Here is a 27,872-nt window from a genome sequence, read left to right as displayed (position 1 = left end):
TATACAGTATGTTTATCCCAGGCATGTTTAAATTCAGTTACTGTGGATTTATCAACCACGTCTGCTGGAAGTTTGTTCCAAGGATCTACGACTCTTTTAGTAAAATAATATTTTCTCATGTTGCTTTTGATCTTTCCCCCAACTAACTTCAGATTGTGTCCCCTTGTTCTTGTGTTCACTTTCCTATTAAAAACACTTCCCTCCTGGATCTTATTTAACCCTTTAACATATTTAAATGTTTCGATCATGTCTCCCCTTTTCCTTCTGTCCTCCAGACTATACAGATTGAGTTCATTAAGTCTTTCCTGATACGTTTTATGCTTAAGACCTTTGGACCCGTTCAATTTTGTCAATATCTTTTTGTAGGTGAGGTCTCCAGAAATGAACACAGAATTCCAAACGTGGTCTCACCAGCACTCTATATAGCGGGATCACAATCTCCCTCTTCCTGCTTGTTATACCTCTAGCTATGCAGCCAAGCATTCTACTTGCTTTCCCTATCGCCTGACCGCACTGTTCACCCATTTTGAGACTGTCAGAAATCACTACCCCTAAATCCTTCTCTTCTGAAGTTTTTGCTAACACAAAAACTTATATAATAAATACCAATATAAAGTTTTTATATAAAAACGTATATAAAAAACACCATCAAAGTTTTGCTGTTAATTTTTGGAGATCTCAGGGGATGCAGATTGGGGACTGAGGGTGCCATGAAATGTGTGACTGCCAGATTCCTGCTCTAGGATTTAATAAATCCTATTTGAGCTCCGGGATTTATGTAGTACAAGGCCACTATTCAGCGGACACGTTTCAAACTTGAGACTAGTTGTTTACTATATTTGGACTTAGAATAACTTTATTGTCACTTTTAAAGAGCCGGGGTGGCGCAGCAGGTAGAGTGCTGTACTGCAGGCCACTGAAGCTGACTGTAGATCTGTAGGTCAGCAGTTCAAATCTCATCACTGGCTCAAGGTTGACTCAGCCTTCCATTCTTCCCAGGTGGGTAAAATGAGGACCCGGATTGTGGGGGCAATATGCTGGCTCTGTTAAAAAGTGCTATTGTTAAAATGTTGTAGGCCGCCCTGAGTCTAAGGAGAAGGGTGGCATAAAAATAAAATAAAATAAATGTACATTATTTGCCATGCATTAAAATGAAATTTCATTGCATAGCGCTCTCAAAGGGTCAACGTCTCCAATGTACACTACATAAACTACATAAACACAAATACTTCTCCAATGCACCTCTATCCAGCTTGCCAGCAACCATTTCTTCCGTATCTCTTCCAGAAAGAAGTATGCAGCATTCAGTCCTACCATTAATATGACTCACTGCTACAGGCCCCTCATTGCATGGGAAACCAATCCAACTCTAGCCTTAGAGCAAGGGTCAGCAACCTTAAACACTCAAAAAGCCATTTGGACCCGTTTCCCACAGAAAAGAAAACACCGGGAGCCACAAAACCCTTTTGACATCTAAAATGAAGATAACACTGCATATAGCATTTTCTACCTTTATCTTGTGTATTTAAAAAAAAAACTTTAGTGTGTTGAATTTTTGAAATCAATGACCTACTCTGTTTCCCCGAAAATAAGACGTACCCCTAAAGTAAGGAATGTCAGAGGTTTTGCAGAATTTGCTAATATAAGGCACCCCCCAAAATAAGGCATAGTCAAGTTTACATACGAAATGGTGGAAAAACATATGGTACCATTCAAAGCTGTTCATAGCGGTACCGTAATAATGTGGAGGCCCCTTCCATCGCTTTGTGCCATCCAGTACAGCAGATACAGTCTGCTGCTGTCTCACCGCCATTACAGTCTCCACTACAGTGCGTAGACTGTAGTTCCTCTGGTGGCTGGAAGCTGCAATAGCAGGAGTATACTGTTGTACCATATAAGTGCCGTTGTTTCTGTGTGTGAGTGCCATACTGACAGGTACCGTACCGTAATCAGTGTACCGTACGGTACACTTTCTTTGGGGGTATCAGCTTTTCTGCCTGTGAATTTGTCTTAGTTGAGAAATATAAGGCACCCCCTGAAAATAAGACGTAGCACAACTTTTGTAGCAAAAATTAATATAAGACAGTGTCTTATTTTCGGGGAAACACGGTACTACATGGAAAACACATTTTTTATTCCTGCATGAAACAAAAACATTTTGAACTCCCAAAAAAAGATGAGTCAAAAAGTTCAATAAATCCCGTGATGGCGGGTGTTGCACATTGGAGATTGTGATGCATATTTTGAGCAATGGAGCCGCAGCAGGGGGATGAAAGAGTCACATGCAGCTCCAGAGCCACGAATCTCAGGCCCCTGCATTAGAGGAAGACTAGAATAAAGCATCAGAGACTTTAATTTTTTTAAAAAAAAGAAGGCAAAGCAGTGTTTCTGAAGCTTGGCAAATTTAAACCTTTAAACAGTGTTGACTTCAACTCCCATAATTCCCCAGCCAGTGTGCGAGTTGAAGTCTAGATTTTTGTTAAAGTTATCAAAAAAATCCTTGGATGTTCTCCTCTGTAGCTTCCAGGTTTTCAGAGCTTGGATGTTTGCAATCTGAAGCCTCTGATATGAGAAAGAAAAATGGTTCTGGCTCTGAAGATCCTTTTCTTCTCTCAGTCTACCCAGAATCCCCACTTTGGGAATCTAAAGTCTTTGCAGATCACAAAGCAGACATTTGCTTTATCAACATGTGAAATCATTCCACCATTATAGCCTCCCGGACCATTTTCATGAATTAAAGATATAGTGGTGTGAATGCTTTGCTCCTCTTTATAAACATCTGCTTTGAAACCTCTACTGAAAATTATGGCATGTGTTATTATGATGCTTCATGATATTTTTAAAATATGTTTATGATGTGCTAAATGCCATCAATACAGTGTCAACACTCCATATTTTTTCTTGTCATCTGAGCCAGTACCTGAACTTGGTTATGGATTGGAGCAGGTCAATAAACAGAATCTAAAATCTGATAAAAGTAAAGTGTCCAGATTACTACCTCGGTAAAGCGGGACACCATTATGTGCGAATCTGCCCTTGAAATCAACTACTTCCAAATGTGAGGGGTGGGATTCAGGTTTGAGCAAACGTCAATCCAAAATACTTGGGATACAATGAAAGCATATCTAAGAGGGTTAATAATAGCATATATAGCTAAAAAAAGGGGGGGGGTAAATTGGAGAATTTGACCACCAAATTTAAGGGACAAGAAATATTATTTACAAAACGATCCATCAAATATGAACTATAAAGAGGCAAAAGACTTAAACACAGAAAGTAATTTGGAAACACAATACGTAATAAGTCAAAATATTTTTAAAAATTAAGACAAAACTATTTTGAACATGCTTATAAGCATGAGAGATGGTTGCCCCATAAATTAAGAAAAGAAAAGGTAAACAGGACAATCTAACAACTTAGGGACAAGAGAGGAAACCTCCATCATGACTTAGATGGAGAAAAGATTATTATTCAAAACTCTTTTGTGACTCTATATGGAAAAACTGAAACAAAAGAAGAAATCAGAGAATATTTGGGAAGCAAAAACTTGCCAGTTTTGCCGGAGGGAAACCAAGCAAAATTAAATAAATTACATTGGAAGAATTAAGAGAGGCCATTAAAAACAAAAGAATAATAAAACACCAGGGCCAGATGGGCTTCCAGCAACGATTTATAATAAACTTCAAGATACATTAGAAGGAAAAATGATAGAATTGTATAATGAAGTACTGAATCAGGCTAGATTACCAAAATCATGGGAAGAAGCATTTATAACACTTATCCCCAGATAAAACTTCAATTCAAAATTACAGACCAATTATTACATTCGGATTATAAAATTTTCACAACAATATTGGCAGAAAGATTAAAAATAATACTAAATCAATTGATACATTCAGACCAAACCAACTTTCTTCCTAAACGGCAAATTTGAAATAACACAAAAATAATTATGAATACATTAGAATATTATGAAATTCACTCAAATCAACAATTGGCTCTAATATTTATTGATGCACAGAAAACTTTTGATAATCTGGACTGGAAATTTTTTACAATACAATTAGAATATATGAAATTTGGCGATAAATTTATTAAAGCAATAGACACAATATACTCAACACGAACAGCGAGAATTCTCATAAACGGCGAAATGACAGGAAAAATAGAGGTGATGGGTGGTGTAATACAAGGATGCCCCCTATCCCCTCTGTTGTTTATCTTTGCACTAGAAACTTTATTGAACCAATGAGAAGAAATCCAGAAATTAAAGGTTTAAAAATTTAAAAAGGAAGAGTACCAAACTCAGGCTTTTTCATTATGGAACATCCCCAAAACTCCGGACCTGAGTTAATAAAATAAATTGAAAAATTTGGTTTAGCAACTGGCTTAAAAATTTATTATTATTATTATTATTATTATTATTATTATTATTATTATTATTATTATTTATTAGATTTGTATGCCGCCCCTCTCCGCAGACTCAGGGCGGCTCACCACAATAACAAGAACAATGTAAGAACAAATCTAATAATTTAAAAAACGCTAAAAAACCCATTATTAAAAGCAAACATACACACAAACATACCATGTATAAACTGTATAGGCCCGGGGGAGAAGTCTCAGTTCCCCCATGCCTGACGACAGAGATGGGTCTTAAGAACTTTACGAAAGGCTAGGAGGGTGGGGGCAGTTCTAATCTCTGGGGGGAGCTGGTTCCAGAGGGTCGGGGCCAACACACAGAAGGCTCTTCTCCTGGGTCCTGCCAAACAACATTGTTTAGTCGACGGGAGCCAGAGAAGGCCAACTCTGTGGGACCTAACCGGTCGCTGGGATTTGTGCGACAGAAGGAGGTCCCGGAGGTATTCTGGTCCGATGCCATGAAGGGCTTTGATAAAACCAAAATAATAAGTAAAAAATTTACACAAAAACAAAACAAAAAATTGGAAGAACTATTAGGAATTCAAACAACAAAGTAAAATACCTGGAAATTTGGTTGACAGCCAACTGCTTAACAATAAAGGAAGACAATTATGTGAAACTAGTACGGGAAATTCAAAAAGAGTTAGAAACATGCTCCAAATTACAACTCTCTTTAATGGGCAAAAATTGCCACAATCAAAATGCCTAAGATTTTATATCTCTTTCAAACAACCCCAACAAAAATTAATAAAAAAAATTATACTGGTTTAGATAAATTAATTTTGAAGTTTATTTGGTCCAGGAAAAAAGGAAGAATAAAAAAAAAAACCCTACTACAGGACAAAAGGAAGAGATGAGGTTTTGGGATACCAGATTGGAAACTATACTACCAAGAAGCAACCATATCATGGATAAAAGAATGGGTCACACTTACAAACAAAAAAATTCTAACAATAGAGGGACATGATTTGCAAATGGGTTGGCACAACTTTATTTGGGAAGGTAAGCACCAGATTCATATGTACTTTCAACGACACTATACTAGAGAAATTTAACTCAATGATTGGTTTAAAATTAAGAACAAATATTACAATCAGATCACTAAGTGAATATCACCAATGGAAGCCCCCAATGCATTAGATTTAGATTAAAAAATTATATACAAGGAACAGAACAATTTGAAAGCGAGAGAACAATTGGCATTAACAGGGATAAAAATTGACTAGTGGCCATATCTACAAATACAAACTTAAACCAAACCTCTCTAAACTTGACTGCAGGAAATACGACTTTAGTAACTGAGTAGTTAATGCATGGAACTCACTACCAGACTCTGTAGTATCATCACCTAACCCCCAAAACTTTACCCTTAGACTCTCCACTCTTGACCTCTCCCGATTCCTAAGAGGTCAGTAAGTGGCGTACATAAGTGCACCAGCGTGCCTTCTGTCCCCTGTCCTAATGTTTCTCTTTTACAAGTATCATGTATATAAACATTATATTTTTCTATAAAAACAACAAAACCAAACCAAACCAAACCAAACCAAACCAAACCAAACCAAACCAAACCAAACAAAACAAAACAAAACAAAACAATAAATCAAGCTTCACCAGAGCAAGCACAGTGGGAATTTGTGCGAGCATCTCTTATGGACAACAAAGTTTTTGACAAGCTGAATTCTAGTTTGGGGGCCAAAGAATAGCCGCAGAGACTTAGCTTAGAGACTCATCCTTCCACTGAAGATTACCTTGACCATCTGAAAATCAATCCAGGAAATGTCTGGGGAGATAAGCAGGAGTGAAGCCAAGGGTAATTTTGAACAGGCGGTAGAGCGGTGTTGATCAGTCAAGGCCAGGGCAGAAATACCATGGATAGCGTACATTCTGTCCTGGGGAGGGGAGTGAAAATGGAAAATTTGGACAGGCCAACCTGCTCCCAGGGGTTCTTCCACCATGTCACTCTTCAGAGGCCACGTGGGGGTCTCCCTGCCATTCTTATTATTTGGGATTCCTTCAGCCAACATTTGAGTGCAAACAGTGAAGGGCTACTGTGGGTGTGGCTTATGCATTTTTCTTACAACATCTTTCAGTGCAAATTGGGTGCTCTGGGATGGAGCTTTATTTTCGCTACCCAACTGCATTCCCCCCCACCCCCGTCTGGGCAGTAGCCCACCCCTGAGTGCAAGGTAGGAGCAATAGTCAAGGGGCACAAGCAGTCCAAAGAGTTCCTGGATTTGGCACATGCAGGGTAGTCCTCGACGTACAATCACACAATTGAGCCCAAAATTTATGTTGCTAAGCAAGACGTTCATTAAGTGAGTTTTGCCCCATTTTACAACCTTTCTTGACACAATTGGTACGAATTATTGGTAAGCGAATTATTGAATCTGGCCACAATTGGTAAGTTCACTTAGGAACACAGTTTTTAAATGAATCTTGCCACATTGATTTTTTTGTCAGAAAGTTGCTGTGCAGATAGACTAAACACAATGCTTCTCAATCTTGCTAATGCTGCGACCCCTTTATAGAGTTCCTCATGTTGTGGTGACCCCCAACCATAAGTCTAGCACCAATTCTCCCAACAGAGCTTTAAGCTGATTGGTAGGAAGGTCAGAGGGACGTCCCCACTGTAAACGCCTGATTGGTCAGATTGTAAAAATGTGTTCCAAGGTGCCAGAATAGAAGCTTTAGTTCCTAACATCATGGGGAATTTGTCTTTTCTAACGGTCTTAGGCAACCCCTGTGAAGCAGTCATTCGACCCCCCAAATGGTCCCGACCCCCAGATTTAGAACCACTGGACTAAAGGGATATTTAGCTCAGTTTAAGAGCTGTTTATTTAAGAGATTGCATTAGGGCTGGGCTAGGCAAGGCAAAGTTGGCTCTTCTATGACTTGTGAACTTCAACTCCCAGAATTCCTGAACCAATCATGCTAGCTCAGGAATTCTGGGAGTTGAAGTCCACAAGGCAAAGAAGAGCCAACTTTGCCTACCCTTGCATCAGGGGAATGTAGTAACAGATTGCCCTCTGGTTATACGTAGTCCATGACATGTGACCTCTTCTGTGTGTTCTTATTAGCCATTGAGCTCTACCTAGACAGCTGGGTAATTGTGCCATGCTCTCCAACAGCTATTTTAAAGTCTTAACAAAGGACCATGCAACTGCCTGCAGATGGAAGAAATGAATCACTTTTCACCTACGTATAATGGGACAGATTATAGAAATAGGATCTGAGGAATTTCATCTCTTAGTAAGACTATGCTATAGAGATAGCAGACAATATATGGTTTAAATTTGGGGCTTTTAGATTGTTTTAAATATTGGACTTTCAAATTGGTTTTTTGTATTTTATATATGTCTTGAGCCACCATGAGTCCTTGGAGAAGGGCAGCATGTAAGTCAGATAGATAGATAGATAGATAGATAGATAGATAGATAGATAGATAGATAGATAGATAGACAGACAGACAGACAGACAGACAGACAGACAGACAGACAGACAGACAGACAGACAGACAGACAGACAGACAGACAGACAGAATCTGCATGATTTACCCATATGCGTGGAGTTTTATCTGAGTGAGAAAAGCATTTCTAAGCTTGGATCAGAACAGTTGCAAAATGCTAAACACGGGACTCTGGGACACTACAACCATCATTCATTCATTCATTCATTCATTCATTCATTCATTCATTCATTCATTCATTCATTATACAGTATTTGTATGCCGCCCAATCCTGAAGGACTCAGGGTGGCTAAGTCATAAACATGGGTCAGTTGCCAAGGATCTGAATTTCAACCACATGATTAAGGGGATGCTGCAACAGTTGTTAAATGTGAAAAACAGTATTAATTAGTGATGGGCGAACCTAACCCGCACAATTCGGGTCTGTGCCGAATTTTGCGGTGTTCGGTATGCCGAACACGAACCTGAAATTTTTTCAAACTTCGGGCAAATTTCGGGGTCGTGTTCAGCGTACGGAGCTTTGACATCACCGGCAGGTTGCTAAGGACGCCAAGGTGATCACTTCCTGGATTCCATGGAATCCAGGAAGTGATCACCTTGGCATCCTTAGCAACCTGCCGGTGACATCAAAGCTTTGCCCCCAGAATCTCTTCGTGGGAGGGATTCCCCGTTCGGGTTCGAGTTCGGGTTCGATTCGGGTTCAGCCGAATTTTGGGTAAAGTTCGTCCGAACTTGCCGAACCCGAACACCATTGGGTTTGCCCATCACTACTACTAGTAGTAGTAATAATAATAATTATAATAATAATAATTATAATTATTTATTAGATTTGTATGCCGCCCCTCTCTGAGGACTTGGAGCAGCTCACAACAAGTAAAACATCATGTACAAATCCAATATTAAAACAGTTCTAAAAACCCTTATTAAAAACAATCATACAACCCAAACACACCATACATAAAGTCAAGACAGCTAAGGATATACCAGTTCTTCCATGTCTGGCGACATAGATGGGTTTTCAAAAGTTTATGAAATGCAAGGAGGGTGGGGGCAGTCCTAATCTCTGGGGGGAGTTGATTCCAGAGGGCCGGGGCCATCACAGAGAAGGCTCTTCCCCTGGGTCCCGCCAGACGGAATTGCTTAGTCGACGGGACCCAGAGAAGGCCAACTCTGTGGGACCTAATCGGTCACTGGGATTCGTGCAGCAGCAGAATACCCAAAGGTATTCTGGTCTGATGCCATGTAGGGCTTAAATCACTTTTTTTCCCCAGTGCCACTGTAACCTTGAACAGTCACTAAATGGACTGTTGTAAGTTGAGAAGTACCTGTATTTTCCCGAGCTCCTTGAAAAAAGGGAATCAGGCTAACTTCATTTCTGCCACTCTCCCAAGCAGACAAATTCATTTTTAACCTATGCAGACTTGGTTTAAGTAAAGTCTGTGTTGATAAAAGGTGAGTGTTTTGCCTGTTGGCGGGCACCCTCTTTGATTACAAATGATGATTTTCTAAATGTTATTGTATCATAATGCATTAGTGGCCCCCTTGAGCATCATTTCACGTGGAAACGTTGGCTACAAAGACATCCATAAGAAATCGGGACAGGCAGAGGGGAACTTCAGATCGTGCAGAATGCAGCCACGAGAGCCATCGTGGGGCTTCCAAGATTCGCCCACGTTTCTTCAACACTCCGTGGCTTGCATTGGCTGCCGATCAGTTTCCGGTCACAATTCAAAGTGTTGGTTATGACCTTTAAAGCCTTACATGGCAATGGACCAGATTACCTCTGGAACCGCCTGCTACCGCACGAATCCCAGCGACCGATAAGGTCCCACAGAGTTGGCCTTCTCCGGATCCCATCAACTAAACAATGGAAGAGCCTTCTCTGTGGCGGCCCCGGCCCTCTGGAACCAACTCCCCCCGGAGATTAGAACTGCCCCCACCCTCCCTGTCTTTTTACGAAACTACTCAAGACTCATTTATACCGCCAGGCATGGGGGAGTTGAGATAGCTCTTCCCTCTAGGTCATTACAAGTTATGCCCGGTATGTTTGTGTGTATGTTTGGTTTTATAATAGGGGGTTTTAGCTGTTTTTATTATTGGATTGTACATGTTGTGTTTATTATTGTTGTTAGCCGCCCCGAGTCTGGGGAGAGGGGCGGCATACAAATCCAATAAATTATTATTATTATTATTATTATTATTATTATTATTATTATTATTATTATTAAGTTCCTTGAGACCCAGATGAAGAGGTTTTGTTAAAATCAGAGTGCAGTCTACTGTGATGGTACTGAGGAACTGTACTATTTAAGGTCACCGTGGGGATAAATTATTAAATGCATGGACTCTAATTGCATGAGGTGTATTTATCTAAACTTTAATTACATGTGTAAGGTATTTTCTTGAACCCTCTTTCTTATCTTTAGAGCCTATCTCTCAAAGTTCAAGGGGAGGTCCCTGAATGTGAGAAAGACTCCTCTGCCCTATATAAATATGCCACTCAAAATTAATGGACTACGTTGACATACTTTTGTTCTTAGTTTAAAAGTTAAAGGTGAAACTCTATTGGAACATTAGTTTTGGTTTCTCTCTCTTGCAAAGAGAAGCTTTGCTTTTTATTCACTCTGCAAATTTTCTGTTTCTCTCTTTGGTTGCTGCCCTTCAACATTCTTTTTACTAATAATCTCCATTTCTCTTCCATTGTTGTTTTTCTCCCGACATTTGATTTCAAACAGGGATAAGTATATATTTTAGAATTTAGCTTTGGGTAAATGACCAACAAGCTTTTTGAAATCTGGGCTGGAACCCAGTAAAGAAAAAATAAACATCTTTTTTTCCTTTCTTTTTTTTTTTTGCAAAAGGAGGGCCAGTTGCCTGGAACAAAATAGTTAGCTGCTAAAAGATTTAGTGCTTAAGTGTTCAGTTTACACTTCCTTCTACTCCAATTCTCTTTGCTACAGTGACCCTCCTTTGCCTGGACAGCTAGAAAATAAGCTGAATTCTTGGATGGCCCAGGCAAACCTCCACTTTATTAAGGAAATTATAAGCAAATGACTCTTAATAACCAGAGCTAAAAATAATTTGAAAATATCAAAAGTCTTTTGACATAGGAAACAGCATGGGAATCTGTTGAGTGTATGCCCAAATGAGACTTTTTGTTGAAGTTGTGTCTCAACTTTAGCTCCACCTGCGTATATGCCAAAAAGATTATAGAATGCCACTGATCTTCTTGTAGAGCAGTGGTTCTCAACCTTTCTAATGCCATGATCCCTTCATACAGTTCCTCATGTTGTGGTGACCCCCAACCATAAGTCTAGCACCAATTCTCCCAACAGAGCTTTAAGCTGATTGGCAGGAAGGTCATTGAGAACCCCCTCCACCACACACACACACTGTAAACTTCTGATTGGTCAGATTGTAAAAATATGTTCCAAGGCGCCAGAATAGAAGCTTTAGTTCTTAACACCATGCAAAATTTGTCTTTCCCTGTGGTCTTAGGTGACCCCTGTGAAATGGTCCTTCAACCCCCAAAGGGGTCCCAACACCCAGGTTGAGAACAACTGTTGTAGAGAGAATTAAAGCTGCACCCCCTAGAATTTGTTATTGTTCAGATATATTTCTTTATTAAATAGATTTATTTGGCCACCTGACTTATACACAGTGACTTTGAGAAATATGAAATATGCATAGCCCCCTTTCCTGGTTGGTCTGAATAGAAATCCTGAGTAAATGTTGATCTTGCCAGTATTGCCGGGGTGGTGCAGCAGGTAAAGTGCTGTACTGCAGGCCACTGAAGCTGACTGTAGATCTGTAGGTCAGCAGTTCAAATCTCATCACCAGCTCAAGGTTGACTCAGCCTTCCATCCTTCCGAGGTGGGTAAAATGAGGACCCGGATTGTGGGGGCAATAGGCTGGCTCTGTTAAAAAGTGCCATTGCTAACATGTTGTAAGCTGCCCTGAGTCTAAGGAGAAGGGAGGCATAAAAATCAATCAAACAAACAAATAAATAAATAAATTCTATGTCCTCTCCATTTTTAGGTGCTAACACTCTAACATGACTGGCTGGAGAATTCTGGAAATTGAAGTCCACACATCTTGAAGTTGCCAAGTTTGAGAATTTACAGTGGGTGAAAAGAAGCAAGTACTGTATATGCACAAATTCATGGAATGATGGGCATAAGTTACTTTTTAAAACTAAAACAAAAAGAGTAGGGAATCTATGGGAAAGCCCTTCCTTCCTTCCTTCCTTCCTTCCTTCCTTCCTTCCTTCCTTTCCTTCCTTCCTTTCCTTCCTTCCTTCCTTTCCTTCCTTCCTTCCTTTCCATCCTTCCTTCCTTCCTTCCTTTCCTTCCTTCCTTCCTTCCTTTCCTTCCTTCCTTTCCTTCCTTCCTTCCTTTCCTTCCTTCCTTCCTTTCCTTCCTTCCTTCCTTTCCTTCCTTCCTTCCTTCCTTTCCTTCCTTCCTTCCTTCCTTCCTTTCCTTCCTTTCCTTCCTTCCTTTCCTTCCTTCCTTCCTTCTTTTCCTTCCTTCCTTCCTTCCTTTCCTTCCTTCCTTCCTTCCTTCCTTTCCTTCCTTTCTTCCTTTCCTTCCTTCCTTCCTTCCTTTCCTTCCTTCCTTCCTTCCTTTCCTTCCTTCCTTCCTTCCTTTCCTTCCTTCCTTCCTTTCCTTCCTTCCTTCCTTCCTTTCCTTCCTTCCTTTCCTTCCTTCCTTTCCTTTCCTTCCTTCCTTTCCTTCCTTCCTTCCTTTCCTTCCTTTCCTTCCTTCTTCTTTCTTTCCTTCCTTTCCTTCCTTCCTTCCTTCCTTCCTGGATTAGCCTTAATTCTCTCTGTACCAGATGAAGATCAATCAATCTTAGCCATTTGCACTCACATCACGTTGCTTCTCAAATTTTTCAACTTTCCCTTTCTTTTCAAAAAGTACATTACTGCATAATATATAGCAAGAGTCAACCTGAACATGTTTGTCTAAAAGCATTTCTCAGTGGAGTTCACTTATATATATATATATAAATTAAACAGAAGCATATTCCATCAGGAGCCAAGCTCAACATAGTCACAGCAACTTGAGAATTTTTTCCAGAATTATTCCTAGTTCTGCCATCAAAGGCTGGAAGTGCTGAAAGTTAGTAGTCGCAGTAGAAGCTGTAATATTATTGCTGCGATCGTTATCATTATATTTAGACCTCAATTCTTCATAAAAACTCACTTGTGCCGGCAGGCCTGAGGCTGTTGAGCTTTAACATTTGCTCCAGCTGTTAATTTGAAGTTGACTGGGGTATGAGTGAGTATGAATGTATGGTTTTAAATGGGTTTTTAGATTATTAATTGGGTTTTAGCATTATTAATATTGGACATGTATTTAAATTTGTTTTGTATTTTGTACTTTTATATATTGTAAGACGCCCCGAGTCCTCGGAGAGGGATGGCATATAAATCCAATCAAATGAAAAAAAAATGAAATGAAATGAAAAATATCTAGGAACAATTGGGGAAACACCATAGAATTAATCATTAATGCATCAACAATGTTACTAGCATCAATAACTAAACTTTACTGAAGAGTCACAAACTTTTTAGAAACAACCCTCCTTTCCCACACACACACTCACCCTACCTCTCCCCCACCCCCGCTGATCTAGGGTCTTCCAGATGTGCTGGTTGATTCCTATCACTCCAGTTGACAGCTGTGATCCCAGCATATCCCAAAAAGAGCAGGTTAGGAGAGGAATGAAACTGACACTTCTAAAGTAGAAGCTGTGCCATTGAGCCAGGATTGCCCATTCCCAATTGGAGTCTTCTCTTTAGATTGTATGAATGTAGTTGCCAACTGACTGAAACCAAGGCTTATTTCTGTCTCACGTAAAAATAAACATTGTTATTTTTACGAAAAAGGACGCTGCAGAGGCGCTGCAAGCAAAGGGGGATCCCTTCACATAAAAATAAACATGTTTATTTTTACGTGAAAGGACTGCCCTTTGCTTGCAGCGCTGCTGTGGTGTCCTTTCACGTAAAAATAACAATGTTTATTTTTACGTGAAGACCTCCCTTTGAAGGAGCTGGGGAATGCCTCCCACGAAGAGATTCCGGGGGCAGAGCCTTGATGTCACTGGCAGGTTGCTAAGAACGCCAAGGTGATCACTTCCTGGATTCCATGGAATCCAGGAAGTAATCACCTTGGCATTCTTAGCAACCTGCTGGTATACGTGACATCAAAGCTCTGTCCCCGGAATCTCTTGGTGGGATTCCCCGTTTGGGTTTGGGTTCGGCTGAATTTTGCATAAAGTTCGTCCGAACTTGCCGAACCCGAACACCGTTGGGTTCGCCCATCACTACTGGCGGGTCCACAGGGGAGGGCCTTCTCTGTGGTTGCCCTGACTCTCTGGAATCAGCTACCTCCTGAGATCCACACTACCCTCACCGTAATGGCCTTCCAGAAAGCTGTAAACACCTAGCTTTTCTGGCAGGTCTGGGACCATTGTCCTCGGGGGAGTGATTAGCGAGGTCGTCCCATGAATGCAGGGATGACTGTCTGTAACTATTTTAAATTGAACCATTTTTTTATATTGATCTATAGCCATTTTTTGTTGCTAGTCCCTAGGGCAGTGATGGCGAACCTATGGCAGGGGGGCACCCAGAGCCATATCTGCTGGCACGCAAGTTGTTTCCCTAGCTCAGCTCCAACGTGCATGTATGTGCCGGCCAGCTGATTTTTGGCTTCCAGAGAGCCTCCGTGGGGATGGAGGAGGGAGCTTTTATCCTCCACTGGCTCCAGGGAAGCCTTTGGAGCCTGGGGAGGGCAAAACATGAGCCTACTGGGCCCACCAGAAGTTGGGAAACAGTCCGTTTCCGGCCTGCAGAGGGCCTCGGGGGGGGGGGGGCAGTATAGAATTATGGGTGTGGGCACTGATGCATGCACAATAGTGCACAAAAACACTCTTTTGGCACCTGAAGAAAAAACGGTTCACCCTAGGGAGTTGTACAGCATAGAACTTTAAATACATATATACAGTACATACATGCGTACAGTCAGTGATGGCTTAGCGTGGCTTATGCATTTTTTTTCAACATCTTTCAGTGCAAATTGAGTGCTCTGGGGTGGAGCTCCAAATTTTGCTACTGGAACTGTGTTCCTGAACATTCCTGCAGGAGCCCATCACTGCGATACAGTACATACATAAATACATACATACATACATACATACATACATACATACATACATGCATGCATGCATGCATGCATGCATGCATGCACGTATACTTCTTACTGATCCAAATGGGGAAGTGGAACAGAAGAACCCTCCCAACAAAGCCCCTGAGATTCGGAACCTCTCTGATTCGTATTATTATTTTAGCATCCTTCCTATTTTCAGATGCTAACTGATTCCCATTATTGCAGCGGGTTTGGGGGTGGGGGTTTGTTGTTGTTTTGCTTGGCTTGTGTTAGTTTAGCCAGCCAGCTAAACTTTTTTTTTTGGAGGGGGGGCATTTTTTTTATTTTAATCAGTCTTTATCTTTAATGAAGCTACAAAGAAAAATAGAGTGGATTTTGACTTAATTACTATCTTTCTTGATAGCCGATATATGCTTTAAAGTAGCTAAAATTACTTTATATAAAAATTGCCTCCCCCTCATTTCTGTCACCGCCCCCCAAAATAATTTCATATAACTCTAGTGGTGTTGCTCAGAATATTCACTGACTAAAATAATCTTCTTTCACTTTTTCTTTCTTTCTTTCTTTCTTTCTTTCTTTCTTTCTTTCTTTCTTTCTTTCTTTCACTGCTCAGACTAATATTGACTTTGAAATCTGCCCTGGAAGTTTGCAGAACAATCAACTGATTAAAATGGAAAAGGGGTTTGCTAGCGGTTCAGCATAAGATATGACCGAAGCCACTATTTTAAGTTCTAATATGGTTCTAATATGGTTTTTTTGAATATAGCATCTTATATAAACTGCTCAAAAAATAAAGGGAACACTCAAATGACGCATCCTATATCTGAATGAATCAAATATTCTCATTGAATACTTCGTTCTGCACAGAGTTGAAGGTGCACAACAGCATGTGAAGTTGATTGTCAATCAGTGTTGCTTCCTTAGTGGACAGTTTGATTTCACAGAAGTTTGATTTACTTGGAGTTATATTGTGTTGTTTAAGTGTTCCCTTTATTTTTTTGATCAATGTATTACTTCTGTTAGCTCAAGTTTCAGGTGAAGTATGTTGTATTATTTCAACCATTATGTCTTTCCTGCTCATATTTTTTTTCTCATGCTTTCCATGAGAAGTGATGTGCCGGTGCCTGGAGGCTGTTGGGGCCTGGATGGGTGTCAACAGACTCAAGCTCAACCCGGATAAGACGGAGTGGCTGTGGGTTTTGCCTCCCAAGAACAATCCCATCTGTCCGTCCATTACCCTGGGGGGGGGAATTATTGACCCCCTCAGAGAGGGTCCGCAACTTGGGCGTCCTCCTCGATCCACAGCTCACATTAGAGAACCACCTTTCAGCTGTGGCGAGGGGGGCGTTTGCCCAGGTTCGCCTGGTGCACCAGTTGCGGCCCTATCTGGACCGGGACTCATTGCTCACAGTCACTCATGCCCTCATCACCTCGAGGTTCGACTACTGTAATGCTCTCTACATGGGGCTACCTTTGAAAAGTGTTCGGAAACTTCAGATCGTGCAGAATGCAGCTGCGAGAGCAGTCATGGGCTTACCCAGGTATGCCCATGTTTCACCATCACTCCGCAGTCTGCATTGGCTGCCGATCAATTTCCGGTCACAATTCAAAGTGTTGGTTATGACCTTTAAAGCCCTTCATGGCATCGGACCAGAATATCTCCGAGACCGCCTCCTGCCGCACGAATCCCAGCGACCGATTAGGTCCCACAGAGTGGGCCTCCTCCGGGTCCCGTCAACTAAACAATGTTGGTTGGTGGGCCCCAGGGGGAGAGCCTTCTCTGTGGCGGCACCGACCCTCTGGAACCAACTCCCCCCGGAGATCAGAAGTGCCCCTACTCTTCCTGCCTTCCGCAAACTCCTCAAAACCCACCTTTGCCGTCAGGCATGGGGAAACTAAACATCTCCCCCTGGGCACGTTGAATTTATATATGGTATGCTTGTGTGTATGTATTTTAGTATATGGGGTTTTTTAAATTTTTCAATATTCTAATTAATTGGATTATGTATTGGATTGCTTTTCACTTGTTGTGAGCCGCCCCGAATCGTCGGAGAGGGGCGGCATACAAATCCAAATAATAAATAAATAAATAAATAAATAAAGTTTAAAAAAACTCATAGCAGTGGAAAGCGATATGGACATGGAGGAAGCGAGAGCAAGGCATTAGGATGTCATTCATGCACATTATATAATTTACATAAGAGTTATTGTCATGATACATGTGGAATTGTCACCTGTACCAGAAGCCCATGTTATCTCAGACATAAGCTTCACAAAGTCTTTGGCTGGGTACACATTTATGGCTAAACCAAAAGATGCTTTGTTACTTTCAAGGTCAAAAGTACTAATTACTATAATTATTAAATCATACCTTGCTTGCATTACACATGAAGCCAGCCATGGTTTGTTGACAAATTCAGTTTTATCAAATTCAAGCACATGCTTTCGAAGGGGAATTATTTTATTGATTGATTGATTGATTTGATTTGATTTTTATGCCGCCCTTCTCCTTAGACTCAGGGCGTCTTACAACATGTTAGCAATAGCACTTTTTAACAGAGCCAGCATATTGCCCCCACAATCCGTGTCCTCATTTTACCCACCTTGGAAGGATGGAAGGCTGAGTCAACCTTGAATCGTTGATGAGATTTGAACTGCTGACCTGCAGATCTACAGTCAGCTTCAGTGGCCTGCAGTACAGCACTCTACCCACTGTGCCACCCTGGCTCACTTTGCTTTTAGAAGAAGATAGATAATTACTGGAGTGGGAAGGGACTTTATAGGTGATCTAGTCCAATCCCCCACTCAAGCAGCAGTCCCTACACCATTTCAGACATGGCCATCCAATCTCCTCTTCAAAATCTCAAATGTTGGAGCTCTCACAATCTCCACAGGCAAGCTGTTCCACTGGTGTGTGTGTGTGTGTGTGCGTGTGTGTGTGTATGTGTGTGTGTAATATATTTTGCTGATGATGAAAATAAAGGGAGACTAGTATAGATTTATTTCAAACTACTTAGCTCTCATCAGCTAGCCATACACTTTATTTGGGATTTAAACCTGGGCAGTCTGCCTCCCTTAAACTTCTGTAATTTGACAGAAAGGAAAAGGTGTGTGTGTGTGTGTGTAACATATTTTTGCTGATAAGGAGAATGAAGGGAAATACAGTTAGTATAGTTAGTATAAAAATAAGAATAATACTAATTTATTAGATTTGTATGCCACCCCTCTCCACAGACTCCGGGCGACTCACAACAAGAATAGTAACAATATAACAATGTAACACATCTAATATTTAAAAAACATCTAAAAAACCCATCATTAAAAAAAAACCATACAACACAAGCACACCATGCATAAACTATGCAATTTACAAAAGACAAGGAGAGTGGGGGCAGTTCTGATCTCTGGGGGGAGTTGATTCCAGAGGGCCGGGGCCGCCACAGATAAGGCTCTTCCCCTGGGGCCTGCCAGACAACATTGTTTAGTCGACGGGACCCGTAGAAGGCCCACTCTGTGGGACCTAATCAGCCGCTGGGATTTGTGCGGCAGAAGGCGGTTCCAGAGGTATTCTGGTCCGATGCCATGTAGGGCTTTATAGGTCATTACCAACACTTTGAATAATTGTATTTTATTCATTTATTTATTCATTTATTTATTTATTTATTCATTCATTCATGTATTGTATTGTATTGTATTTATAGGCTGCCCCTCCCGAAATGGACTCATTATATTAATATAAATGTAGATATAGATATATTAGCACGTTAGCAACTTTGAAGCATGCAGAATTCCAGCAAGGCCTAGGAACATACCCTTAAAGGGCAAATGAGAACTTGAACTCAGTTAGGCATCAAGTGATCTATACTTTTGCATCTTTGAAGAAAGACAGCTTTTCTAAATAGTCCTGAAAAGTGACTTGGGGACACTTCACTCAGTAGAGGCCTAAATATCTAAGCCCCTATGATGCCATGTGAACAGCGATATCACGACACATGGGACGTTACTCCCCTTGCCCCACGGAAAGTTAAAGCAGTACAATTGCCTGTTGCTAAAGTCCAGATTCCGGGGATTCGTTCGGCTAAATTTGGGGACACTCCACTAGTTATTGATTCAGTTTCAGAACCTTCATTATGAAACCCCCACCTAACCCTTCCTAGCCTGGCATTTCCTAACTTTAGATATATCTTTGCCCTACATGAATCCAATTGATGTTTTTTCCTCCTGAAAGTGAGAGCTGCTTGCTATGCCTATATTATGTTAGGGTCTGGAGACCAAGCCACAAGACTTTCTTCTGGTTGTCTTAGGTTGACAGATGATGCCACCAGCGCTTTGCATAGAGTGCTGGTGAGACCACATTTGGAATACTGTGTTCAGTTCTGGAGACCTCACCTACAAAAGATATTGATAAAATTGAACGGGTTCAAAGACGGGCTACAAAAATGGTGGAAGGTCTTAAGCATAAAACTTAACAGGAGAGACTTCATGAACTCAATCTGTACAGTCTGGAGGACAGAAGGGAAAGGGGGGACATGATCGAAACATTTAAATATATTAAAAGATTAAATAGAGGTTCAGGAGGGAAGTGTTTTTAATAGGAAAGTGAACACAAGAACAAGGGGGCACAATCTGAGGTTAGTTGGGGGAAAGATCAGAAACAACACGAGAAAATATTATTTTACTGAAAGAGTAGTAGATGCTTGGAACAAACTTCCAGCAGACATGGTTGGTAAATCCACAGTAACTGAATACATGCCTGGGATAAACATAGATCCATCCTAAGATAAAATATAGGAAATAGTATAAGGGCAGACTAGATGGACCATGAGATCTTTTTTCTGCCGTCAAACTTCTGTTTCTATGAACTGCAGCTGCTCTATTTTTTTCAAAGATGCAAAACCAACCCCCCTTTTTTAAAATAGAAGAAGGTAACCCAATGGGTATTTCAGCTTTTGGTTATTGGTGACAGTGATGGCATTTATCAGATAGCGGGCTTTAATTATTTGATGGCTGTTTCTGTAGCGCTATCTCATTCTTTTGAGTGAAAGGTGAACTTTACTTGCAGGAGGCAGGGCAAGAGATGAACCTTTTAAAAAGAGTTTTGTGAACGATGAAGACAAGGACGGTATATAAAGATTTGCATTTTTTTTTTTTAAGAAATGATCCAAAGCAAAGAGAATGTTCTAAAAATAAGACACAATGATTGAGAGCAGGAAGAGCTGTCTTAGAAGGACAGGGTGAGTAGAGAAATGCTTCAAGAGCCAGAGATTCAAAAAATAATTTGGACTCATTGAAAGCTGTTTCAAGGCTGTCTGGTCCCTGGGAGGCTTTGGCCGGCATTCCCCTCTGTTATGTAGCAGCAACATAAATCAGGAATTAATCTGATTGCAAGCAAGAATTAGGAGCTTAAACTGATCTCTTCCTCTCCATGTCACACTGTACCCAGTTGCATTTGTTTGTCCTTTAAAAAATACTCTATCAGAGGCAGGCTTAATATGTTGCAAAAATGTATAACATTTAGTTTTAAAAGCATCAAAGAAATGGCTTTTGTCCTGTTAAAGAAGAGAAACGTCGGGACAAAAATAAAAAGAACATAGTGTCCACTGCACAGATGACACTTAGTGTATGTTTACTTAATAGTAAATTTTAATGAGTTCAACGGGGCTCACTTTAAAGTAAATATGGATACAACTGTTTAGATGCTAGAATAACATTGTCTGTGAAATCGAACTGACTTGCAAATAGAGTGGGAAAGTGAAATTTTGTGAAGCAGTTTGAAAATTCATCTGTTTCTACCAGTGCTGCCTCTTGTCCATTCCCCCCAAAGAGTCTGTTTTACTAATGTTTTTGTCTCCTAATCATTCACCCCCAAGCAAGGTAATTGGCATAAGATAAATTATCAGCAAATAAAGAAAAACTTTGCCATTATCCAAACATGGCACAATTCTGCATTAAAGTGACTGACTTTTTAAAGTTCCCCACCAATGGTCCAAGGACCAAGCTCCTTCCCCTTCTCAATCCTCACCTATAATGCAAAAAACAACTTGATATAACCAGCCCTCTTTATTGCACCAAAAATAATTCCCTGCTTGATAAGGTGGGTGAGGTCTATGGGTGAAACCATGAGTGTGCTTACTCAGCAATATGTACCATTCCACACACTGCGACTTGCTCTTCTCTAAAAAGGGCTAGAAGACTGTTGGTCTTAATGTAAGATTTTTTTTTCTTAAGAGCAAATCATTTTTTAGTTTGCTGTGCAGCAGAATGGAAGTGGGGTTTTCGATTCTCTTCTCCGTCAAGGGAAAAACCTCTCCATTCCCATCAGGATGATAGGTAAAAGATTGGGAAATAATGCATTGCAGGCAGAATCAGAATGCTTTATTCAGATTGTTCATTTTGAACAATTCAGACATGGTTCAAAAGTCAACATAAGTTCCCTACAGAAACCACCCATTTGCTTTCAGGACAACAGAGAACCAGGAAGCAAATCTCTTCTCCCTTTTAAAAAAAAATGAGAGGGGGGGCTATGTGGACATCTAAATAATTCTAAGGGAACTTGTATGAAAAGGAGGGAGGGGTAGTGGGTTGGTTGGTAAGCAAGAGGCAGAGAAGGGACAAGTTGTTGGAAAGGCAAAAAATAAAACAACTCTATAATGTAATTAAATACAGCAGAGTTCTCTTCGAGAAAGTCTGTTTATTCAAAGAGGCAAAAGAATGTTCTAATTTCTCAAGCACGTGCTCCAGAATAGATATTTTAGCAGCTTGCTTCTGTACATATTTATTCTGAAGAGTTTCACTGGGCCTAGTTTAGGGATGTGGTTGAAATGCAGTGATTTTTCTCATCCTCTTTAGCCTAAAGAATTACCCAGCCTCAAAAAAGGGGTGGGGGTTGGGGTGGAGAGGGGAAACTGAGCTTTGCACCTTACTTGGAACCCTTTAGCAAATCCCCCCCTCCAAACACAGGCACTCAGGTACTCTCCTCCTCCTCCCCCTCCACGCCCCACAACTGGCAGCTGCTGCAAGGGATTATACAGGGAGCGCGATTGGAAACCCGCAACACGCCTTCAGATATGGTGCAACCCGCTAAATAAATTCGGGGTGGGGGGGAAGACGAGAGAAAGGCTCTGCTTTCAGGTGGGAAAAAATCTTTTGTCTTCATTGTGTGCCCCCGCCCCCCCCCTGGTTTTAGCATGCGCTGCAGGCTTCACACAGGCGCACACTCTTCCACAGCCAGGCTGGGGAGCCTCGGAGCGCAAAAACCAGGGGCAAGAATGCCAGGTTAGAAGCGGGGAAGGAGGCTCAGGATCGATACCCAGGCGCTTCGGAGCTACCCAGGCGGCGGTACTCTAGGACCAAAACGGACATCACACCCGAGGGAGTAAAAGAGCGGCTGCGCTGAGTCGATGGGACAGTTAGTAAGCCAGCTTTGGGAAGGCTGGAAGGAAGCAAGGTGTAAGCCCCTCTGCCACCCGCCCCTCCAAAAAAGTAGTGACCTATCCCCCCCCCCAACTGTCTATTCTTGGATCGCCTCTTTCCCCAGAATAAAGTTGCCGAACTCTTCTCCTGGGCTGATCCGCTCCAGCCTGCTCGTGAGAACGGGAAGGGACGCCTAGTAAAGGAGTGAATAAAGGTCCAGCACGCACGCACAAAAACTGCAAACGGGAAGGCGGGAGATGCGGGCTCCCGATGGGCTTGGGGAAGAGGAGGGGAGGGGACGGCATTGAAGCCGGGCCCGCAGCCCAAAAGGCGCCGCGGGAGCCCGAGCGTTACCTACCTATGGTGGTGATGACGGTGATGGCGAAGTAAAAGGAGCCGGCGAACTTCCACTGGACGCCGGCCTTGTGGGGCTTCAGCTTCAGCACCACTCCTTCCAGCTCAACGTAGTTGGCCTCGGAGAGGTTGTACTTGCTCTTGAGCTCCAGCTGCTTCTGCTCCAGCTTGGTCCGGTCGGCCGTCTCCGCTTCGGACTCCAGGGCGTCGAAGACGGCGGCGCCCACCAGCAGGTAGGTGAAGGTGCAAATGATCAGGGCCAGAGTCCGGACGTTTTGCCGCTTCATGGTCCCGCCGAGCTGGGAAGGACGCGGGAGGCGGCGGCGGCGGAGGACGGCTGCTGGGGAGCCCCGCGGGAGGCGGGAACGGCGGCGGCGGCGACTTCTGCTGCTGCGAGAGAGGCGGCGGTTGCCTGGCTCATGGCTGCTGCTCCGGCTCCTGCTGCCGCTGCTGAAGAGCTCCCCGCGGCAGCTGCGCTGGGCAAGGCGGCGCGTTCTGCGGGCGGCAGCACCCGCCGCTCAGCTCCGAAGGGGGAGGGCGAAGGGGAGGGACGGGAGCTGTCCTTTCAGCACCACCTCCGCCGCAACCCTTGCACCGCCGGCGACGCTGCTGCTGCTACCGCAACTGCCGCTGCCACCTTCCTTAATAAGGACTACCGGGCTGGCAAGGGGGGGGGGGGGGGAGGCGACCTGAGACTGGATGGAAGGCTCCTTCAGATTTCCCCTTTGAACTTCCAGCGTCCCACTAGCTTCTTGTTTGAGATTTCTTTCTCCCTTCTCAGCTATACCGCACCTCAAGAAGGATATAATGGAACTGGAAAGGGTGCAAAAAAGGGCAACAAGAATGATCAAGGAAATAGAGCGCCTCCCTTATGAAACCAGGTCGCAACGCCTTGGTTTTTTCAGCCTTGAAAGGGGTGACTTGATTGAAGTGTACAAAATCATGCATGGGATAGAAAAGGTGGATCGAGAAAAATTATTTTCTCTTTGACACAATACGAGGGGGCACTCCCTAAACCTCATAGGTAAGAAAGTGAGGACAAATAAAGGGAAATGTTTCTTCTTCACTCAGCGGGTCATGGAATCCACTTCCTAGAAGAAGTCATGACAGCTGTCAACCTGGATAGCTTCAAGGCAGGATTAGACAGATTCATGGATGCCAAGTGTATCGGTGGTTATTGAAACGGAGGTCGAAGTGCCGCCTCTATGTTGGTTGAGGCAGGCAGGATTCCCTTGGGTACCATTTGTTGGGGGTCAAGGAAAGGGAAGGTTTTGCCTTCTCTTTCTGTTCAAGATCCCCAAGGACAATTGATGGACCACTGTGTGACACAGAATGCTGGACTCGATGGGTTTTGGCCCGATGCAGCATGGCTCTTCTTATTTTCTGATAGATAGATAGATAGATGATAGATAGATAGATAGATAGATAGATAGATAGATAGATAGATGATAGATAGATAGATAGAGAGAGAGAGAGAGAGAGAGAGAGAGATAGATAGTGATAGAGAGAGAGATAGACAGATATAGAGATAGATATATCCTGATATATACTGCAGAAAAAACAATTGCTGCCAACCTGCCTTCCATTGAGGACCTGTATACTGCATGAGTCAAAAAGAAGGCTGTGAAAATATTCACTGACCCCTCACATCCTGGACACAAACTGTTTCACCTCCTACCCTCAAAACGTCATTACAGAGCACTGCACACCATGACAAATAGACACAAGAACAGTTTTTTTCCCTGAGCACCATCATTCTGCTAAACAACTAATCCCTTCAACACTATCAAACTATTTACTACTAGTTTTTTCTCATCGTTCTTATCACCCATCTCCCACCACTTATGACTGTATGACTGTAAGTGTTGTCGCTTGTATCCTCATGATTTCCTGGTTGCTTATTTGTACCCTATGACAATTATTAAGTGTTGTACTTCATGATTCTTGACAAATGTATCTTTTCTTTTATGTACAGTGATCCCTCGAGTTTCGCGAGGGTTCCGTTCCAAGACCCCTCGCGAAACTCGATTTTTCGCGATATAGCGGTGCGGAAGTAAAAACACCATCTGCGCATGTGCGGCCATTTTTTCATGGCCGCACATGCGCAGATGGTGAAGTTTGCGTGTGGGCGGTGGGGAAGACCAAGGGAAGGTTACTTCAGCCGCCCAACAGCTGATCTGCTCGGTAGCGCGGCAGCAGCGAGGAGCCGAAGATGGGGTTTCCCCTTTGCCTGGGCAACGGGGAAACCTCATCTTCGGCTCCTCGCTGCTGCCGCGCTACCGAGCAGATCAGCTGTTGGGCGGCCGAAGGAACGTTCCCTGGGTCTTCCCCGCCGCCTCGGATCCTCGCTGATGCCCGCCCGCCGTTTGCCGCTCGCCCCGTTCGGCGGCCGCACATCCCGTTCGCCCGCCGCTCGCCCCGTTCGCCCGCCGCTCGCCCCGTTCGCCCGCCGCTCCCCTCGTTCTCCCCCCATTCCCCTCGTTCGCCCCGCCGCTCCCCTCGTTCGCCCCCCACTCCCCTCGTTCGCCCGCCGCTCGCCTCGTTCGCCCGCCGCTATCGAACTTGCTATCGAGCCTGCTAATGAAATCCAACCCGCAGCGGCCCTTTCCCTCTCCAGGCTGCGGGAGGGGTCCGGAGAACAATGCCTGGCGCCGCGCTCCCGGCTGGGCTTTTTTCCCCCATTTCCCCTCGGGTGGAATTTCAGACCCTCCGCCGGTTGGATTTCATTAGCAGGCTCGATAGCAAGTTCTTCCTCCCTTTAGAAAGCCCCGCAGCCTCCTCCGCCCGGCGAGGCCGCCAGCGAGGACCCGCAAAGCCGCCGCCGCCGCAGCGAGGCCAAGCCGCCCGCTCCCACGGCACGGGCTCCCAACACAGCGCCGCTCAGCCCGCCCTCGGCGATGCCTCCGCGGATCTGCAAACCCAGCCGAGCGATGCCTCTGGTCTGGGCGAAGGCAGTGGGCAGTCCCCGCCGCAGCAGTCCCCGCGGGCACCGCGCGCCAAGGGCCGGCCAGGCCGCCGGCCAACAAAGGGGCTCCCTCGCCTCCCTCGGGCAGGTTTACAAAGGCAGCGCGGCAACTTGGAGCCCGGCACGCCCCGCAGCCCTCGCCTCGCCCGCCCCCGCCTGGCCGGCGCTCCGGCTACCCCCGGCTGAGGAAGAACCGAGTAGCCCCCGCCCTCCCCCGCCTGGCTCCCTTCAGCCCCCCGGGGCCAAGCGGGCGGGGGGGCGGGCGGGACTTCGCCTGTCTCCGCCGCCAGCATCGCCCCTCCGGCGGGCCGGCCTCCCCCGCCCGCCTCTGCTGCAGCCGCCGCCGCCTCCCCGACTGGCACAAAAGGGCCCCGCCCGCCCCGCCCCGAACCTTACCTTGCGAGTTTTTGGCTGCGGGGGGAGAAGTAGGATTTTCCTAACTCCCTCCCCCTGCAGCCAAAAACTCAAAGCCTGTATCCTGCCGCCCGGTTTACCCAGGACACGAGCGGCGAAGTGACTTGGAGGAATGGAAAGTCCAAACCGCCCGGTTTCAGTGGGGTTTCCCCGTTGCCCAGGGATTCCTTCGCCCGAACGGAGGTGGCTGTGGTGTGTTCAGGAATCCCTGGGCAACGGGGAAACCCCACTGAAACCGGGCGGGTTAAGCCTCCTTCGGCGACTGCGGAACTGCTTGCTGTCAACTTTGCACTGGGCAAAGAACTCTTCACCTCCCGCCAGGCACGGACGAAAGGCGTGGAAGTCTATTGTAGCAGCTGCTACAGCGGAGACATTGGGGGGGGGGAGGCAGGAGGCAGGAGATCTGGCCCTTCACTTGCCCTCCCAGCAAAAGGCAAAGCCGCGCAGCTCCCCAGCCGCCAAAGGAGGCTTTACCCCACCCCTCTGTCCCACTCATCGCCCGTGGTCGGCGTAACCTCCTCCTGCCTATCCCCGCTTTTCTGCCGGCCACGGGCGATGGGTGGGACAGAGGGGTGGGGTTAAGCCTCCTTTGGCGGCTGGGGAGCTGCGCGGCTTTGCCTTTTGCTGGGAGGGCAAGTGAAGGGCCAGATCTCCTGCCTCCTGCCTCCCCCCCAAAATGTCTCCGCTGTAGCAGCTGCTACAATAGACTTCCACGCCTTTCGTCCGTGCCTGGCGGGAGGTGAAGAGTTCTTTGCCCAGTGCAAAGTTGACAGCAAGCAGTTCCGCAGTCGCCGAAGGAGGCTTAACCCGCCCGGTTTCAGTGGGGTTTCCCCGTTGCCCAGGGATTCCTTCGCCCGAACGGAGGTGGCTGTGGTGTGTTCAGGAATCCCTGGGCAACGGGGAAACCCCACTGAAACTGCAGAGCCGAAGGGTGGCCTTTTTGTCTGGGAGGGAAGATGACGCGCGGGCGGCACAGGGGGGGGGGAGGCAAAGCTCTGCGGCTCCAGCCACTTTCAGCCAAGCCTCCCCGGCCACGCAGCCAGGGAAGCCGAGCCGGGCGTGGCGGCGGCGGCGCTGCTGCTCCGGTCGCCCGATCGTCTCCTGCCTCCCGCGCCGATGTTCCACGCCCGGCTCGGCTTCCCTGGCTGCTTGGCGGGGGGGGGGGGAGGCTTGGCCGAAAGGGGCTGTACCCGCAGAGCTTTGCCTCCCACCCCTCGCCCCTGTGCTGCCGGCGCGTCATCTTCCCTCCCAGACTCCCCCGGCAAAGTGACGTGGAGGAATGGAAAGCTGAAACCGGGCGGTTTGAGTTTCCCATTCCTTCAAGTCACTTCGCCGCTGCTCTCCTGGCTAAACTGTGTGGCAGGAGACAGGCTTTGAGTTTTTGGCTGGGGGGGAGAAGTAGAACCTTCCTAACTCCCCCCCCCCACCAGCCAGAAGGAGCGGCGAAGTGACGTGGAGGAATGGAAAGCTGAAACTGGGCGGTTTGAGTTTCCCATTCCTCCAAGTCACTTTGCCGCTCCTCTCCTGGCTAAACCGGCGGCAGGAGACAGGGTTGGGGGGGGGTACTGGGAAGCCCCCCAGGCCGACTGCCACCTTTTCAAACAGCCGCGCCCTTCCCAGCTGAGTCCTGAAGCCAAGCGCCAAAGGCGAACTTCTGCGCTTGGCTTCA

The 27,872-nt window shown here is 44.7% G+C and overlaps 1 protein-coding gene across 2 annotated transcripts in view; it reads right to left on the bottom strand.

Moving 5' to 3' along the window:
- KCNK3 (potassium two pore domain channel subfamily K member 3) overlaps positions 1 to 23,111 on the bottom strand; it is a 171,856-nt gene extending 148,745 nt beyond the window's left edge. For both annotated transcript variants that reach the window (XM_070741852.1, XM_070741861.1), the window contains exon 1: positions 22,829 to 23,111. In XM_070741852.1, coding sequence (XP_070597953.1) covers positions 22,829 to 23,111 — 283 coding nt within the window. The remainder of the gene's footprint in view (positions 1 to 22,828) is intronic.
- Between the last annotated feature and the right edge of the window lie 4,761 nt (positions 23,112 to 27,872).

The sequence above is a fragment of the Erythrolamprus reginae genome, chromosome 1 (assembly GCF_031021105.1).
Source record: "Erythrolamprus reginae isolate rEryReg1 chromosome 1, rEryReg1.hap1, whole genome shotgun sequence".
Taxonomy (NCBI): Eukaryota; Metazoa; Chordata; class Lepidosauria; order Squamata; family Dipsadidae; genus Erythrolamprus; species Erythrolamprus reginae.
This window is presented reverse-complemented; position numbering and strand designations above follow the sequence as displayed.